This window comes from Dicentrarchus labrax, unplaced genomic scaffold, assembly GCF_905237075.1.
Source record: "Dicentrarchus labrax unplaced genomic scaffold, dlabrax2021, whole genome shotgun sequence".
In the NCBI taxonomy this organism is placed as follows: Eukaryota; Metazoa; Chordata; class Actinopteri; family Moronidae; genus Dicentrarchus; species Dicentrarchus labrax.
Genome location: NW_026136707.1, coordinates 11,068,979 through 11,087,102, shown reverse-complemented (window position 1 = coordinate 11,087,102; position 18,124 = coordinate 11,068,979). Strand labels below are relative to the sequence as shown.

The following is an 18,124-nucleotide window of genomic DNA, read 5'->3' as shown; positions in this document are numbered from 1 at the left end:
GCCTGTTCCCTCTTTCTTCATCCTCTATTGTCTTCACTAATCATCCCATCTCAGCTCCCTCCTCTCCTCCCTGTTTTTTTTTATGATGACGCTTATGTTGTTTTTTTTGTATTTGTCACGCACACAACCGAGCCCCTCGTGGGCTTGAAAGACACAACTGTATAACATAAACCAGATCCAGAATGCAGCTCATACATTTTAAACAATGTTACAAGAGTCCAAAAATAAAGAAAACCAATTCACATGGTTTTTCAAATCAGATTTGCAGATGTTCATGTTCACAACAAAATGTACAAATGATTTGATCATAACCTACTAAATAAATCATAAGAAAGACTTCCTCCTTTCCTTCTTTTCTCTACTTTTGAGGCAAAGTTAGCCAACTTAAACACATTAAAATGAAAGACCCTTCCAGTTTTTACTGGGTTTGTTGAAGCATTTCATAAAAGCCTGACACTGACTCTTAGATCATCATAGTACGTACAATATAAAAGAAAATTGGACTCGCTTTTCACCTCTCTCAACTCACCCAGCTCACACAAACAGTACTCTTGAAAACAATACATTTGAATAGATAGCGGGAGTAAAAAAGTTCTTATTTGCACAACTTTGTGTGAGACTTTGGTTAATATGTGTGTATATGTCCTTAATTTTGGTTGGACAAGATATTTTCAAACAATTTTTCTTCAAACTTTGATAAAAGTTTACTTAACATCCCACCAGACGTCTTTTCCAGCAGACACAAACATATCAGCCTCTTCAAAAACTGAGTAAAGCTCTTCTTCTTCTTCTTTTTCTTTTTCCCCTCTCCACCTCTGTGTCACTCTTTACCTCCCACAATCCCCTGTGGGCTGCGCTCGGTTGGCATTGTTCTGTTTTAGAAAACTGCCCTGTCTGACTGGAAAGGTTAGTGGATTGCAACCAAATAAATATTGTGTGTACAAGTTGAAATCATGCAGTTTTCACATCTGCTTCAGACCGCAACCAAGAGGAGCTCACGGCCCACACACAAACACACAAACACACACACATCCACTCAGTCATTCCTGCTCAGAAGCGGCATGTCTCCTGGGTGCACTTATCTAAAATCCAAATTGGTGGAGCATGTCTGTTTTCATGAGTTGAACTGTGATTAAACAGTTATGAGAAAACACAGCAATGTTTATATCGTTCAGAAATATCTTCTGCAAAGCATCTGCATGCTGCCAGTAAGCGCAGCAATATTTCATCCATTCAAAGTTGAAAAAATAATAATTTTCCACTTTGTTGTAGAACAATTAGTGTTTGTATTGGCACCATAGTGAACCCATAATGCTTTGTACTTCCCCAACAAAGTGTCCCTGCTGCAGATGCTGCCAGCTCAGGGCTGCTTCCGACAATGAGTAGATCATTACTACTGATCAGTGTGACCTAGTACAATGGAGCATTCTTATGTTGGATTGTGCAACTAAGAAAGCGGCTCTGAGTTATTATAGCTTAGTCAGGGCCCATAGTGGTGCGTGTGTGTGTGTGTGTGTGAGAGAGAGAGAGAGAGAGAGAGAGAGAGAGAGAGAGAGAGAGGTTCATGCGTGTGAAAGAGAGTTGTGTAATCTGTCCATTTTGTGTCTCCTGTCTCCCCTGTCTCTCTCGACCCCCCCCCCCCCGCCCCCTGGCTGCCAGGCGTCACACCAGTTTATAATAAGGACCCAAAAAAAAAGTTGTCGAGTAAACGGACTGAAAGAGAGGAAGAAAAAAAAAACGGAACCCTTCCCACTCTCCAAAAATCACGGGGAGCGACTGTGACAGGAGGAAGGGGACAGAGAAAGCGAGAGAGGGCGAGGGAGAGAGAGAGAGAGAGAGAGAGAGAGAGAGAGAGAGAGAGCTGAAGAAGCCTTCGCAGGACTTCATCACATTTCTTTCAGGACTGTACGGACCGGAACGGAACACTAACCAATCACTAGACTGGACCGATAATCAATAGCGGTGATCAGCAGCGGAGTGAGAACTATTGTGGAGACTCTTGGGGGAGCATGCGGCTCAGTTTACTATTCAGGTAAAACTTTGACTTCTACAGCTGCAACCTGCTGCCTCTCTCAGTCTGCTTGTACACAACACCACATGGGGGTGGGAGGGGGGGTGTCGCATCTTTTTCTGAGCGGGCATGGTGTTTTTAAGTTTATGATTGAGGGAGAGATTTAAAAAATGAGAGAAAAAAAGTTGTTTTGTTTTGTGGCGAAGTTTTGGCTTTTACGCACGACGTCTTCTTGTTGCGCGCTGGGCGCTGTGCAGGATATATGATAGGAATTTACCCTAGGCATCTGGGTTTAGGTTAGAGTCCCTCTCTTTCTCCTCAGGGCGGATTTTTTTTTGTGAGTTTTTCCTCCTTGTTACATTTCTCTTTTGCTCTCTCTCTCTCTCTCTCTCTCTCTCTCTCTCTCTCTCTCTTTCCCCTGTCCCCGCGGAGTTTATTCTACAATGTGCCACTGTAGCGGCCAGGGAAACGTGGACGCGGGTAGGGGGTCGTTACTTCGGCCTGAGCGGCTCTGTTGTGTCGGACTGTGCGGGACCTTTGTCTGTGTTTTTCGGGGTAGTTATGCAGTCTGGTGTGGGGAAGCTTCCAGAGACCACGGTGGTGCACCACACTGGGAAGAAGGCAGCAATTACTCTGACTACATGTGGCCTGCGGACTGGTGATTGCGGTGATGGTTTGGTTCTCGTGGCGAGCGCTGAAATGTCCATCTTAGCGAACCGTTTAGTATCATGTTCAGGCTATTTTCTTGGCAGATATGGAGATGGTATTCCACTTGTTTCCAGTACACTTGTCTCTGCAGTTTTATGGAGACTGGTGTGCTAAACCACAGTTATAGACACAACAGCTGATTTAAGGAAATTCAGATTTTCTTTAAACAACTATTTATTTGAAACAATGAATCCTAAAGGAAAAAAAATAAGGCTTCAAATGTTCAATATCAGATTAAATTACTTTTTCAGATTCATTGCACGTTCTCCTGCTGTGTGTAATGCTTCCTAAAGTAGTTTCCTGTCAAATTTAAGGGCAGCAATCCAAAATTAAAGGAGACATTCAACACCATCCCACACCATAAACCACGTCCTTTGAACATCAAACCTCAAATAAAAAGTACCTCACTGTACAAGATGATTTTGGATGTTGTGACTGATTGCGCCTGAGAGTGTGGCTGTTGTGTGTGTGTGTGTGTGTGAATACCACATCCTCAGGGTGTGTGTAGTCACAGAGAGAGGCATGCAGAGGGAAAACAGACTTGCTGTTTAAACCCATTAGTTTGTTAGTGCCTCCCAGGCTTCCCCAGATTGATTGAGATGTTTGCCTGTGAACCCTGAAGGGAAAAAGAAACTTGTGTTCAAATCCCCCCTTTGAGTCCTCAGCCACCTGTAGTGGCAAAGAAAGTGGCATAATTGGTTGCTAAAGTACAGTTAGGTCACTGGAACATTTGAGAGGGTGTTCACTCAACACGTTTAACATTGTTTTTAAACCAAATGTACATTTTGGGAAAAGATTCAAGAAAGTTAAGGACCATTGGACAGAGAATAATGAAAGTCTCTGTAAGTTCACGCAACATATACCAATTTAATGTTTAGGTCATGGAACAGTTTTTTTACAAAAGCCCTTATTCAACCTGCTGGTTCTTAAAATCGTCTAGATCTGCCACTTCTTTCACGCTCTCTGTTCCTCATTCCTCCAGGCTCTATGTGCTGTGGGGCTTTGTGGTGGTCACGACCTCCGTGACCAAGGCTGCCAAGAGGAAGGTGAGTCATTAGCTCATTATAAGTCAGATTCACAGACAACAGCATCACTATAGAGGGGTGAAAGGTTATGACAATTAAAGGACATTTTATCACAGTGTGTCTTAAAATCCCGACAAGCCCATTATTGGAGGCTGCAAATGTTCATCCTGTCCAGACTATTTGAGAAACACTGGTTAAGAAAACACAAAGAGGGAATTTAGTGCTAAAAAAGACTGTAACTTTGGAAGATAAATAGATAACTTGAATTCAGTAACACAGACTGATGAAGCCTCATATCAGCTTCAGCTGAACTTTAAAACACATTTTTGTTATAGATAACACATTGTTTTCATGAACCACTGTTAACAGTGCACCAAATCTTCAGACAGACGCAGTTAGCGACTATCTGGTGAATAAAGTAAAGCATTTAGCAGCTAATGAGGCAGATATTTCTCTCAGAAGGAGGTAGAGACCAAAACAGAGCTAAAAGAGAGTGACTATTGGACTTCCAAATGAACGATGATGTTTATGACTCTGACAAAGACACAGAAGTGTCAAAATGTTAGTCTGTTTGCACAATTAAAGGCTGTGAATTAATCAGTGTGCTCCAGTCCTCCTTTGTTCTCACCAAGTTTGCTGTCCTTGAAAGTCTAAGAAGCACCTGATTCGGCTGCATTTGGCGGAAGATTGGGTGGAGAACCCCGTTTCTTTCTGAATGATAATTTTGCTCTAACTGCAACATGTGTAAATAAGCAAATGTTTGCTAACAACTTCACCCAAAAGCTTTGTGTTTATAACTTGTTTCTGCTGCCCGCTAGTGGCCAAAAAGTCAATTGGTGCAGGTTTAAGAAGATGAAGTTCAAAGGCAACTGAAGCTCATTGACTACAACCAGTACCATTATATACTGGACTTTATAATGGTTACACATTAACACTTAAATTAATACTTAATACACAACTGTATTAAGTATTAGTCTTAGTCAATCTTTGTGTCTGACTGATGTGGGTTGAATGTAGTTGTTCTTAGTAAATTGTTGACCCTGTTAGAAGAAGAAAATATACTTTAGGCAGACAGGAGTGGAGCTGTTGATGGCCAAAACACGTCTACATTTAAGTTGTTCCTAATATTTAAAACAATTAATTTTATTTCCTCCACTTGAGACTGGTTATGGCAGGAATATGGAGAGGAGGAATAATTACAGCATTAAAAGAATTTAAAAAATACTAACCTATCCTTTAAAGGGGCCCACAGCTGGAGAGGGCTCACAGTAATACCAGCATAAAAATTTCACAGCTCCACTCCAGTCTGGTTCAGGCCTGGTGGTACAGTGTCGCAGGAGTTTAACCAGTAGCTCCAGAGGTCAGCGACGGCTGCTGCAGGGTCACTGCACGGAGCTCATTAATGGTCCCAGTTATGTGGCAGCTGTGTATTTGATGTCACTCATTACAAAACACCACACCTCCCCTTCAGAAACACACACACTCACAGTCATTAGGCCTGTCTGCCCCCCCTCATCTCTCTTACCCCTTTCCCTTTCTCCCACCCTCCCGCCATTTTACCTCAGACAGAGACAGGAACTCTTTTAATTTGGATAATACAGTATCAGAGGACACAAACACACAAGTATGCCGCGTACACCTGTCCTCTCTCTCCACAACTACGCAATATCAGTTTGTACAGTATGTTTACTTGCATATTTCTGCCCGTGTACACACACATTTACACCCTCGGAGAGAGAGAGAAGGGAGAAGTGGAGCGCAGATTTATGTTTTGGTTCTTTCTGAATGGAAACTTTTGTTCAGCTCTCATGTTTGCTGCTCTGCCAACCAGGCCAATGCTTCAGTTATGAAATGAGAGGAGAAACATTTATCTACAGCCACAGAGGAAGACATCAAAGCCTGACCTGGCACCCACATACATGCACTCACACATATATATACAAACACACATGCGAAGCCAGCTCAGCCCCCAATCTTGTCGTTTTCTGCAGCGCATTTATATGACACCAAGTCAAATGAATTTAGCCATCTGCTCATAAGCTGCTGGCAGGTGACCGAGTCTCTTCTAAGCCTGAGTGAACTATGAAAAGTTCAGGATTTATATTTTGGCCTCAGAGGAAGGAAACTCACGAGACTGCAGCTCATCAGTGAACTCAGTTACTGTGAAGAAATAAGTCCTTCCAGGGATTTTGCAATGGCAACGTTTTTGTTAAGTACTTCTTCAAAATACTGCCAAAGCTTGCAGTTTTTACCTGTTTTTTTTTTTTTTTTTTACAGCAGAGATAGAGTTACAGTGAGTTGTAGTGCACTGGAACATTCAATTAAAGTACTTTTTTAACCAGTCTAGCTTAGTTAAACTCAAAAATTGTCCCAATGCCTCTATTCTTCCTTGTTCCATACAGAGAACTGAGCCATGAGTCAGATTTTCACAAAATTAAACAAAATCAAGAACTTCTCTTAGACGTGAAGTGAAAAGAGATACCATTAGTAAAATTTTTTGATGTTTCGAAACATTGTTTTATTTAGTCTATTCTATGGTAATGTTACTAATATAAAAAGAATACGATGAAGGTACTGAGGAACAGTTAGTGCCCTCACACAGGTTACACTATGAACAGATGACAGATAGAAAAGTAGTCGGCAACAAAGTAATTTATTAACAGGAAACTGTTCCAGATGGAGAATGTCAAACAACAATTGTTGAAAAATCAAACAAATAATCAGAACATTAAGTAAAATAATTATTAGTTTCACCCCTAATAATTATTTCAATCAAGTCTCTCCTCTTGTGTGTGTGTGTGTGTGTGTGTGTGTGTGTGTGTGTGTGCAACAGGTGGCAGGCCGACGGTCCAGGCAGGTGTTTGAGGCGGAGCCTGTGGAGGGCGTGTGGTCTGTCTGGGGGGAGTGGTCCGAATGCTCTCAGACCTGTGGCGTGGGCGTCTCACAGAGGAGCAGGAAGTGTTTATCTCCTCCACCTGCCCACACCCCTCCCGTGTCCCACTCTCCACCTAACTGGGCAGGTTATTTGCCCGGGGGCATCGGAGGTCCTGTCATCTCACCTGTGCGCCCCTACTACCCTCCTCGTTACCCCGGGCAACAGTCACCTTATCACTCCCCTTCGATCCCCACCAATCACAACCCAGGACTGTCGCTGTATCGGAATACCAACGCTGGGGGAGGAGGAGGAGGAGGAGGAGGAGGAGGAGGTGGAGGAGGAGCTCCTGTACCGGGACAGGCCAATCCATCCTCACCTCTTTACCAGCCAGAATTCCCCCCAACCAATCAAGACCATGTGTCCGTTTATCGATCGCCCTACCGCGCCCCTTCACACAGCTACAACCAGCCATCACGGATCATCAGGAGACCGACCAATCCGGGAGCAGTGAGGGCTGGAGGAGGCGGGAGCAGAAGGTCGGTCTCCCCCAATCGGGAGAATTTGCCTTCGAGGAGGTGAGGAAGACTGGACAGTTATAAAGCAAACTAACCAATTAGAGCCTAGTTTATCACAGCTATATAAATATCTGCATACATGCTGATAAATAAGAGGAAAGTTCAGTAAAGATATATTTGAGGTTGTGTAGAAACAGCCGATATATAGTCAACTAAAGCGATCTCACTACACAATCCATTCAATAGTTGTTCCGGAGCTTTCAATCATATCGCACAATCATCCTAAGCTAAAGGAGTTGCCAAAATGTAGATGTTCAAATTTCCTTTTTTTGTCTGAGCAATTTAAAAATGTTTAAGACAACATCGATGAGAAGTTTTGATGGTTAAGGTTAATTTTTAATCTCAGTCATTGTATAGTTTGTCTATCAGAGAGCACTGACAAGTTAATTTTTTTTTAACTGTAAAATGTCCCACTGTCCCAATTCTTCACTAATTAAAATTTACATTTACCTTATCATTGGTGTAAAAGCCAGCATCATTCAGGCCCTAAAAACAACAATTGTTAACATTTTCTTATCGATGAAAGTGTTTTTTATTTTAAAGTCAAAGTGGATAATACATACAAACACTGATTCAATCAATGTCCTGTTAACGGAAGTTTTTACATGTCCTTTGCTAAGCACCCTGAGCTGCTCTTTTCCAGGAAAATGACTCCACCACAGAGGAAGTGAGTTTTGCCTCGCTGGCAGTAGCAACAGCGGCTTGTTTAGAATAAATAGAAGAACTCAATTGTTGAGATGAGCCACCAGACAAAGAAAAGATTTGTACCTCATCACAAAGGGGAAGGTAAAAAAAATACCGGTGCTTAGGATTCATCCAGGTGCCATTAGTTAAAGTGCTGACTCTGTTTAGGCATTAGGGAGGGTTTGTTATGATGTTTCGAGTATTGGGTGTTGGAGTTATGCCCCACTGGTATCTGCTGTTTTATGACATCATTACTTCTGGTTTTTGTCACACAAACCAGCGCTGCATTACTCTGCCCGCTCACCACAGCCTGCTGGCTCCATGTCAGTTATAATTATGCTAGAACATGAGCTTTATCTGAAATTTATTCACGTCTTTCTGTTTTCTTCATCTCTTTCACTGACTCCTTCTGTTAATATTTCCCTCTAAATACTCCCTGTTTTTCTTCATCCTGTTTTTGTCTCTTCCTCTTTCACTCGTAGGTCTTCCAACATCCGTCCAGGTCAGTTTGGGTATGGCAGGGTCCCCTTCTCTCTGCCTCTGCATCGCCCCAACCGGCAGGCTCGCCACACTGCTAATGGTACTGACACTGCGACATCGGCCTCTGGACTAGCCGTCAGTGAAGACGACGCAGAGACTACCAGGAGAGCGGAAGAAGAGGCGCGGATTGATGGAGAAGACAGGGAGGCTGGAAGGGGTGAGGAAGAGGAGAAGGGCACTGACACACCTGCTGCTGAGGAGTTGCCCACAACGACAACCACAACTGGCAACCCCCACCGTCATCATGTTGACAGACCCTTGCACACCAGTACAGAACACGGGAGGGTGAGAGATCGCTCCTCATCGTCATCTCACCTACCCAACCGCCACCGGTTTGATTGGCACTCCGTCACTGCGCCACATCCTCCCGTCCCTCCTCTCTCTCGCCCAAACTCCCCCGCCGCGGCTTCACCTTTTTCCACTTCGCTCCATCGTCCCAGCCCCGTGCACAGAGACAGGGAGCTCCACCCAGGCTTCAGCCCACAGGTCCCACCCGCCGGCAACGTCTACCCCCTACAGCACCCGCACATCCCGCACATGGGAGTCGAATCAGGCAGGGATGGAGGAAGAGGAGCTCCTCAGGTCTACAGATGCCCTGGGCCGGAGAAGGAGTTCCGCAGGTGCTTCTCACAGGTAAGATCTTTACCCATAAACCCCAGAAACAACATTAATATTCCTCTTAATTTACTGGCTTCATGCCATTTTAATAATCTCAGTAATTTACTTTAATACCAGTTCTTCAGTGTGTTTTTCCCCTGCTCACTTCTACATGTAGCCTGCAGTCATCCTTGATTTATATGCACACCATGTGCTGAAGAGAGCAGTTAGGTGACCGTAAACTGAGGAGTTGAAGGTCAGCAGAGTGTATTTGATAGGTAGATCATTCCCGAGGTCCAACACTAGCTGGTTGTCTATGAGCACTCGGATGGAAACCTACCTCTGCTACTCCATGGTGTGGGTGTATTCTGGGTCACAACCAGAATACACACCTCTGTTGTGAAGCCATACACATGCCTGTTTGCGTTCAGTATGTTCGCGACTGATTACACATATCTGTGAGCATAAATATGTGTTTGTGTGTGTGTGTGTGTGTGTCAGTAGCACAGTGTGTATCGATGTAATGTCCTGTCTGGCTCGGGGCCTGCAGTGATGATTGGGGTTGCGACCCGCTCCATAGCTCTCAGTGCAGCACAGTGCGAGCATTATCGGTAGCAAAGTGTGCGTACGTGCTGCCAAAAACAGCAGCCAGAGACACAGACAGGCGGGTCGTGTCAGATGGGCGAACTCACCCTCAATACACAGGTGAGAAACTGAGGTCGACCTTGCAGTATCTCAGGTTTCACTGAGACAGGAATTCCACACTTGATTTCACTCAATTAAATGTGAAATAGAGAGTGAATATTGTGGCTAAAGAGGATTTTACAACAACACATTGAGTTTCTAATGTCCTTCAATTAATATAATGTAAAAATTCTGTATCTAAAACTGGGGAACATTAGCCATTTTTAGGCTGCAGCTGTCCTGGCAAAACACATGTGTGACACATTTCATATATGTCAAATCAAAATCAGCTGCATCGGTATTTCACTTGGCTAGCCTGCACATTTTCCACCTTTTGCAACAGCTGCTTCAAAAATGAACAGCAGGTTTTTTACATAACCTTCCACCATCTTTGCCATTTTTCAAACAATCAATCAATTCTTGTCCCCGGAGAGAGCGACAACAGGTGGAAAGTCACAGATTTCAGCTTGAATGTATGCAAGCACAAAGATTTAACAACTTCAACTGCAGCGCGTTCCTTTGCTCAATACGTGTGAAGTATCAACATCATTTAAAGACGAGAATCATCATTTAATCAACATTTCTGGAAGCGTTCCAGTGTTAGCTAGCCAGCTAATTGACTAATTGATTACAGTCCTTCCTGATCAGTTTTAGAAATAAATCATAATTTTGCAAATTTTACTCTTATTTGGGCAAAGAGCTTGTACAGCTGTATTAAACATGTTTATAGGAACAAACTAATTTACTGTTTTGGACTGAAACTCACAACAAAAATTTTAAATAAAACCCCGGCCTAAACAATATGACCTGACATTTTTCTTGGGCTTATCAGAGTGCTATTTAAAAAACACCAAAATGCAGGGGGTGATTATTCCTGCTTGAATTTCATGAAAATCGATTAGCCATGTGTGAGATATGGCCTGTGATGGATGGAGGGGCAGATGAATAAAATAAACTGAAGGAAACTGATCCGTAATCCCTTTTAAGATTTGATCATGGGGACAAAAATACCCAGAGTGACATGTGACCGGGGTATTTATGCCAGCAGGCCACTTGTAGCAGGTCTGTTTTAAGTGAGAGCATAGGGAGAGATGATAAGATTAAAGTTAACAACTTCCACGCACACACAGACACTTGCGCATTTTCCCTCTCACACGTTATTTCCACAACTGGCTCTTTACTGAGTGGAAGTAGAGACACTTGAGTTTGGGCCCGGGTTGGCACTCTTGGGTACTTGACTTTCATCTCTTAAGATAATTTGGCAGCCTCTCTTGCCCTCTTTCATCCCCCTCTCCCTTTTTCTGTCTCTGCCCGGCTGTGTGTGATAGTCCCCATGTTAAAACAGATTTAGTAGTTGGCAGAATACTCGCCCTGTGTGTGCCAACAGTGCTAATAGCAGTCCTGTGATGGCTGAGCCTGACTCATTGGGTTACATATTTACCCAACATTAGCCTCTGCGTTAGCCTTGTTTGCTCCTGCAGTAATATTGTCAGTCCACATTTTTATAAGTCTTTTCATTGCTTAAAAATAGGTTTAAGAGCTGATGAATGCAGGACTTTGCCCAGGCTTGTATGTACTGTATATGTGTGTGTGTGTGTGTGTGTGTGTGTGTGTGTGTGTGTGTGTGTGATTAGGGGGTGAGCCAGACGGAGTGTGACACATCCTATTATCTATTAGGTGTGTTTGTCATAACACACTGCGCCTGAGGCCCATCAAAAGTGTGATTGGCTTTGTGTATGGGTGTTTGTACTGTTGCTCAGAAGCAAGTGGGGAACCAGGGGAAGGACAAAGGAGAAGAAAGGGGGCAAAAGGGGAAGTGTGTGTGTGTATGAGTGTACAAGAGTGAGGTTGTAAAGGGAAGGTGGTAAAGGAAGTGACGCAGTTAAGTAGTAGTGAAAGAGAGTACTGTTTTTAGAAAATCTGCACACAGTAGTGGGAGGGTGAGCTAAAGGGCAAGGGGGGGAAGAAAAGGTGGAGAGCGAGTGGGGGAAAAAAGAAATGGAGTTGAAGGCTGGTGAGAATGAGCGTTTAGGTGTAGTATGGGAGGACGTAGACTCTCCTGGTGCTGCAGGAGACAGAGGGAGTAAAGTGAGGGAGGGTCAGCAGCAGCAACAGGCAGAGCCAAATGGAGAGAAAAAGATTCTACAGAAAGACAAGAAGAAGTTTGTGTCAGGGGAAGAGAGGGATTCTTGGAAAAGTGAGAGAGAGCGAGAGAGAGAGAGAGAGGGGTTGTGTGTGTGTGTGTGTGTGTGTGTGTGTGTGTGTGTGTGTGTGTGTGTGTGTGTGTGTGAGCAAACGCAGAGTGTAACAAGAGGAGAAGTTATTCTGTCAGAGGGAGAGGAGGGGTGGAAAAGGTGGAATTCAAGAAGAAGCTGCCTGAAAAAAAAATAGAGAGACACACCAGCTTGAAGCAGACATTTCACAGAAAGACGCCCTCCTCTTCCTGCCCTCTCCCTTTTTCAAGTCTTTCACCCCAAATTTCAGCGATTCTCAAAGCATTACCTCTCGTCTTAGCTCGTCTTTATGTCCTCTGCAGAGCAAATATTTACCAAGACTCACTAACAGTACATGCCTCTGCAACAGCAAGTGAGGCCACATCAGAAGCGTGTGGTTTTAAGATGCATGTGGGTTAGGACATGTCCTACTCACTTTCCTGAACCCTACTTGTACCCCATACTCTTCTTCTTCTCCTCTTCTTTTTGTCCTCTTTAGTTACAGTAGGTCCCTCTACCAGCCTGTTACTACTAGTATTACAATAGTACTACAACTAGTATGATCTCAGCTGAATAGAGCAGGTTGTAGGATATGGTTAGCAGTATTACATGATTAATATACTAAGACTGGATAATCAGACTTTAAAACTGATACCGTGTCTCTTCACGGATCTATCTGTTCTTCGCTTGCGAGGAGGAAGTTGATTTAAGGAACTCAGAAATCAGTAAAACCATCTCTTGTATCGTTTTCCTCACTGTGATTTTTGTGGTTGCTATGGCCACACCAGCTGCTACGGCCAGTTGTAAAAGTTGAACCTTCACTAGAGAGGTAGCCACACCCGTTCTCCGTGTCACCGCCACTGCCGTGTTTGCACTTAATACAATGGAGGCAGCAACTGCTCGCTGTTTTAAAGCACCGTCGCTGTCCAGCTGCCAGAATACCAAAAAAGAATTGTGAAAATGTTGATGTTTTCGTCTGAATCACCTTCAGTTATCGCAGTGAGACATAAGCAGTGTCCTACAGACTTTTCTCGCTCTGGGCTTTGAGTCACAGGCTACATTCATCCCAGGAATGGTACAATGGACAATACTTACGTATATAGCACCTTTCTAGTCTTGAAATAAACAGCCCTGTGTGACCTCTTTAAATGCCTTGTTTTTCTACAACCAGCAGTCCAAAACCCAAAAATATTTAGCTTAAATTGCCATTTTGTCACTATTTTTGCTTGAAATTTTGTATTTAATTGATTATTGAAATAATAAGCGCCCATAACCAGTTTCATTGTAATTTGTTGTTTTTTAGCTTGATGTGAACCTATATAAATGTAGGATATAACATTCACATTTGAAGAAACTGACCACTTCTGACCCCAAACTTAGGCTCTTGAGTAGACATAACAGCACACTACCACTGTAGAGCACACAGTAATACTTTTGTTGAAATAAAAATGTCATTGATCTCGCTCCCGTAGCCGAAACCTGAGGAGTTTTTGTTGTACCTACTAGACACGGTAATGTGACTTCAGGCTGCTGCAGTGAGAGTCTGATGATCTAATCACAGTCTGTCATTACACAGGCGTTGTTACGCAGGAAATATATTATTACAACTACCAGCACGGAGCAACACTCTCCAGCTCTAATGAATGTGTGCAGATCCTGCCACGCTTACTGTTGTTCTCATGAAGTGACAAACAGTCCCAGATGTGTTGGTTTATAGGCCTCATGCACACACACACGCAAGCCACACTGACTCATTCAGACTGATCTGTAACTTTCTTTGCTTCAGTACTTTAACAAGTAGAGTACCTGCTTTTCTAAGAAAACCAGGTACGCCTGCTTGTTAAAGTCTGTTTATATCAGCTCCTGTGTGCTCTGAGTTTCCCTCAGATCCTTCTTTCATGTTCTCTTTTCATCCCTTTCTGCCTTTCCTTTCACTCACTTTCCACCCCGTCTGTCGTTTCTTACCCTTTTAAAATTATTTAAATGAATAGGTCTCACAACAACAGACAAATAAGAGCAAGCTGAAATGCCCCAAAACAACTGCAACCAGAGGATAATGCACACAGTTTCTGCAACAATGAGTTCAATTCACAGTGCTGGGATTTTCCAATTTAAGATTAATTATTGAAATTGTACAATTTAAGATCCATTTGCTGAAGGTTCCTGGCAGAAGAAGCAACATTACTGTAAACAGTAAAAGCTCTTTCACATAGTTCACTGCAGGCTTTGGGAACTCCTCTTCTGATAAAAATGAATGAAGAGGAAAGCTGTTCACACTTCCCTCCTCACTCTCTGTTGTTATGAAAGTATGTGTTAAATCAAGAGTTATCACTTTGCATGAAAACTCTCTGGTTTGTAGAAATATAATGTGGGTTTGTAGAGCTGCTATATGGAAACTGGAACATGGAAAGATTGTCATTTTCAGTTCCTTCGAGCAAAGTTCTGGTTTCATTTATTGATCTTGTGGTTACAGTGTGTATCAAGTGTTTTCTTTTTTCTTCTTTTTCTTTTCTTTGCGTACAACAGTTAAGCTGTTTTGAGGCTCAAACTCAAATTTCTCCTGCAGTTAATTTTCTTGCCATTCGTTCCGCGCAGCACGGGGCCTCCTCCTTCAGTCGTTGCCTGTTGTTGATAGATGAGCAGTATTTCCACTGGAGGACTCCTGACCCCCTCGGGGTCAAGGCATAGAGCTGGGTGGTGCCCCTAAAGCACCGACACACGACCTCAGTCACAAGATTAACTGGAGAATGTTAATCGGCGAGGACAAACACATATATGAGCAAACGGACACACATATATTAACATATGTCATGGATTTGTGCGCATGCATACAGTGATTAGTCCTGCCATGGGGAGCGTGTTGATTTATGGCTGCAGGGGCCGGCGGTCAGTTGCTTTGTCTGTGTAATGTTGCAGTAATGCCTGAGGAATGACCGGCCAGCCTTAACCTGTATGTGTTATTGAGGCGATGCGGCCAGCTGTGCAGGCATAGACTTGCATGGAAAACGACTGAGCATTAAGCAGGATGACGAAGACGTGTCACCTGGGCTTTCCCAACGGAAACACACGTGGTGAAAGTTTCCTCATAATCTGTCCCTCCTCAAAACTCATTAGTCTTGTCTGCGTCGGCCGGGGTGTTTGTGTTTCACTTACGTGTTATGTGTGATCAAGACCTTGGCTTGTGCGTGTTTATATGTGTGTGGTATTTGTGTGTGTGCACAGAACGAAGCTTTCAGCCCTCAGGCGGTAACCCCCTCTCCCCTCCTTCACATTGCTCCTATATATTGCATACAGACCTTTTCTCTGCCCTCCTCCCAGGTAGTAAAACACATCTATAATTTTCACAGCTCCCGTACAAAAACACTTGACTGTCTTTTTTCCACCGGCTGTGTCCACTTTTCTTTCACCTGCTTCTCTGCTGCGATCCATCTTTACCTCCATTAGTCTGCTGCTCAGTGGCTGTCAGTTTTTTTTATCTTTCACTTCAGGCTTCTTTTATGTTTATTTACCAATCACAGGCCTTTCGATGGCTTTACGTTGTTGTTTTTCCTCCTGATTGTACTTAAGGAATGAGTGAGTAGTGATTGTAGTTAAAAGGAAAACCCTGGTTATATACAACTTAGTTTACTAGTTTTAGCTTTTTCTTATTCCCAATGTATTAATTGCTAAAATATTGGAACTCAACTAGTAACATACAGATACGGATTTTAAACAAACCCCCAGGTTAGCCAAACTTATTTGGAAGAGAAAACAAAGGCAAAAAGTAAAGTGATTTCCCAGAATGTCCATTGTAAACATCCATAACAGTTTACAGACGGACTTCTTGATTCAACTTAGATCAGTTTTCTTCTGCGGAGAGGAATTATTGCCAATATTGTGTTTATGCTCACTTTCGGTTTAACCTCTAAAGTGGTTCAGATAATCTGTCTCAACTGTTGGCTTGTTTACATCCCCCCTGATTGTCTGACCGCTCGTGTTTCTTGTCCCATTGGACTTCATTGTACTGATGCAATCGCAGTGTTCACAGTCATTACTTGAGTGAGCACAATTTTATCAAACCTGATTGATTACCACGTGAAGTGTTAATGATAACCAGAACTATAAAAACAAGACCAAAGTAAGAATAGACTAGACTGCAACTTTCCTTTAATCAATATTAACCAAAAAGAAAAAGTACCCAGAGGAGTTTAAAAACACAACAAGAAGAACAACTGAACATAATTTTTGTTAATTAAGTAATCAACTTTCCAGTAGTCATTATAAGTCATGATACTCTACAAAAAGGGATGGGTTTAGTTTCTTGTTTCTTTCTGCAATTGGACTACAATACATAGCCCAGCTTTATCTGTAAAAAGTCTTGGTGACTCTGTGGTTTAGATGCATACCATATAACCGTAATATCTCTGGTACGATTCCAGTCAGGGACCTCTGTTGCATGTCAAACCCCTCTCTTCCCTCATTTCCTGTCTGTATCTCTAGTGAAACTGAAAAAATAAAGTCAAACGGTCCAAAAATAATCTAAAAAAGACATCAAGAGATATTGCAAAATTCTTAGAAATCTTCTAGTATTATCTAGGCCTGATGGCAATGTGCTTAATAACCTCTCATGAGACAAAAGTAACATTTTAAAACTCTTTTAAAAACATTGAAAAAGGGCCACAGAACTGACAACCCATAGTATGCATAGTACCCATGTATCACAATTAAATGGAACCTGAAGCTGAAACTCTACGAGATGGAACAAATCACAGTGGATAGATATCAAGGAAGTTGGAAACTTCTGCAAAGACAATGATGGAAAGTGAAATGACGTCAGGACTGTACTGAATGTATGGAATGCATGAAGTGAAAATAAAACATAGGTTTAAAAAAAACATTTAAAAAGATGTTTTTGAAAGTTGCGAAGTGATTGAGTGGTTCTGACTCTGTTTGGAGTGTACTTGTGGTTTAAGTGTCTTGATTTCATCCACAGGCCCGGGCCCATCCTCGCTGCCTTTCTCTCCTTCCATCACCACCCTATTTTAAGTATTTTGCTTCTGTAAAAGCCATCACTCTTCTTTCTCCCCATTCCTTGGCCTATTCAATAACTGCCACTCTCCCTGTCACTCCACTCCTCCCCTCTTTCTGTTCAAGCTGCCCTTTGGCGGTTATGGGCAGACCCCTAACCCTGCCCCTCATAGTAAATGAGGGAACACCAAAAGTATACCAGTCCTTACAATAACACACAAATTCTCCTCCAGAGCCATTAAAACACCAGTGAACATGACTTCTCTCTTCTGCTTTTACTCTCACTTCACCTCCCTTCCCTCCTTCCTCCATTCAGTCCATTAGCCTCCCTCTGTTTTACACACCCTTAAACTCTTTCGGGAGGAGAATCAACTCGCCCTGTAGCATTCAGACGATAACCAACGCATGAATGCATAGGCTTGACTTCTTCTTGCGTTCTCTCTTGGCATTTCACATTCCTTTTTGGTCTTTTATGGAAGCTCTTTCTTTCTTTTTAACTGTACTGTAGCATCCCAAAGCTGCACGCACACACTGTCCTTGTATGTATGGTGGTCGTTGTCTGCTCATTGTTTATGGTCTTACAGGAACACACGTGCCTTCAGAGATACACAGAAACTATCCCGTTTAAAATGGGGCCCAACGTGTTTATGTCCTGCAGAAATATTTACAACCATTACCAACCACATTTCACACACACATCCGGGCAGATTTACACGGTTACTTGGAAACATCAGGTCACATACGTGCACTGACCTTCAAGCGCCCACATTCACTCATGTATTCAGTGAACATGAAACACACTCTGGTATAAAAGGCTTAAACCAGACTATAATATATCTCCCATAAATAACACAAAAATAAGTCTGTTTCAGCCGTGTGAAACTGTGGCGGAACGTACTACATAAAGTTTCATGGGTGGTTTCACACTTCGCCAGAACAGAACCAACAGATGATCCTTATGAGTGCCTTGTGACAAGATGGCCACATGCATTCCTTCACTCACACACACAACACAAGTCAAAGTGTGAAATTTAGTGCATGCTTTGACATTTATCCATGAGAGAGTTTTAGTTGCACTTTGTCGCCGAGGCTGGTTCACATGGGAAATGTCGATGAGTGTGTGTGTGTGTGTGTGTGTGTGTGTGTGTGTGTGTGTGTATGTGTGTGTGTGTGTGTATAAACTTGACAACTCCCTTGCTCTTGTC

The 18,124-nt window shown here is 42.9% G+C and overlaps 1 protein-coding gene across 1 annotated transcript in view; it reads left to right on the top strand.

Moving 5' to 3' along the window:
• Window positions 1-1,681: 1,681 nt before the first annotated feature.
• The window catches only part of adamtsl4 (ADAMTS-like 4), a 33,717-nt gene continuing 17,274 nt past the window's right edge, over window positions 1,682-18,124 (top strand). Inside the window, exons 1-4 of the mRNA XM_051407560.1 lie at window positions 1,682-2,032; window positions 3,702-3,765; window positions 6,578-7,194; window positions 8,361-9,051. Of these exons, the coding sequence (XP_051263520.1) occupies window positions 2,010-2,032; window positions 3,702-3,765; window positions 6,578-7,194; window positions 8,361-9,051 (1,395 nt within the window). The 5' untranslated portion in view covers window positions 1,682-2,009. The remainder of the gene's footprint in view (window positions 2,033-3,701; window positions 3,766-6,577; window positions 7,195-8,360; window positions 9,052-18,124) is intronic.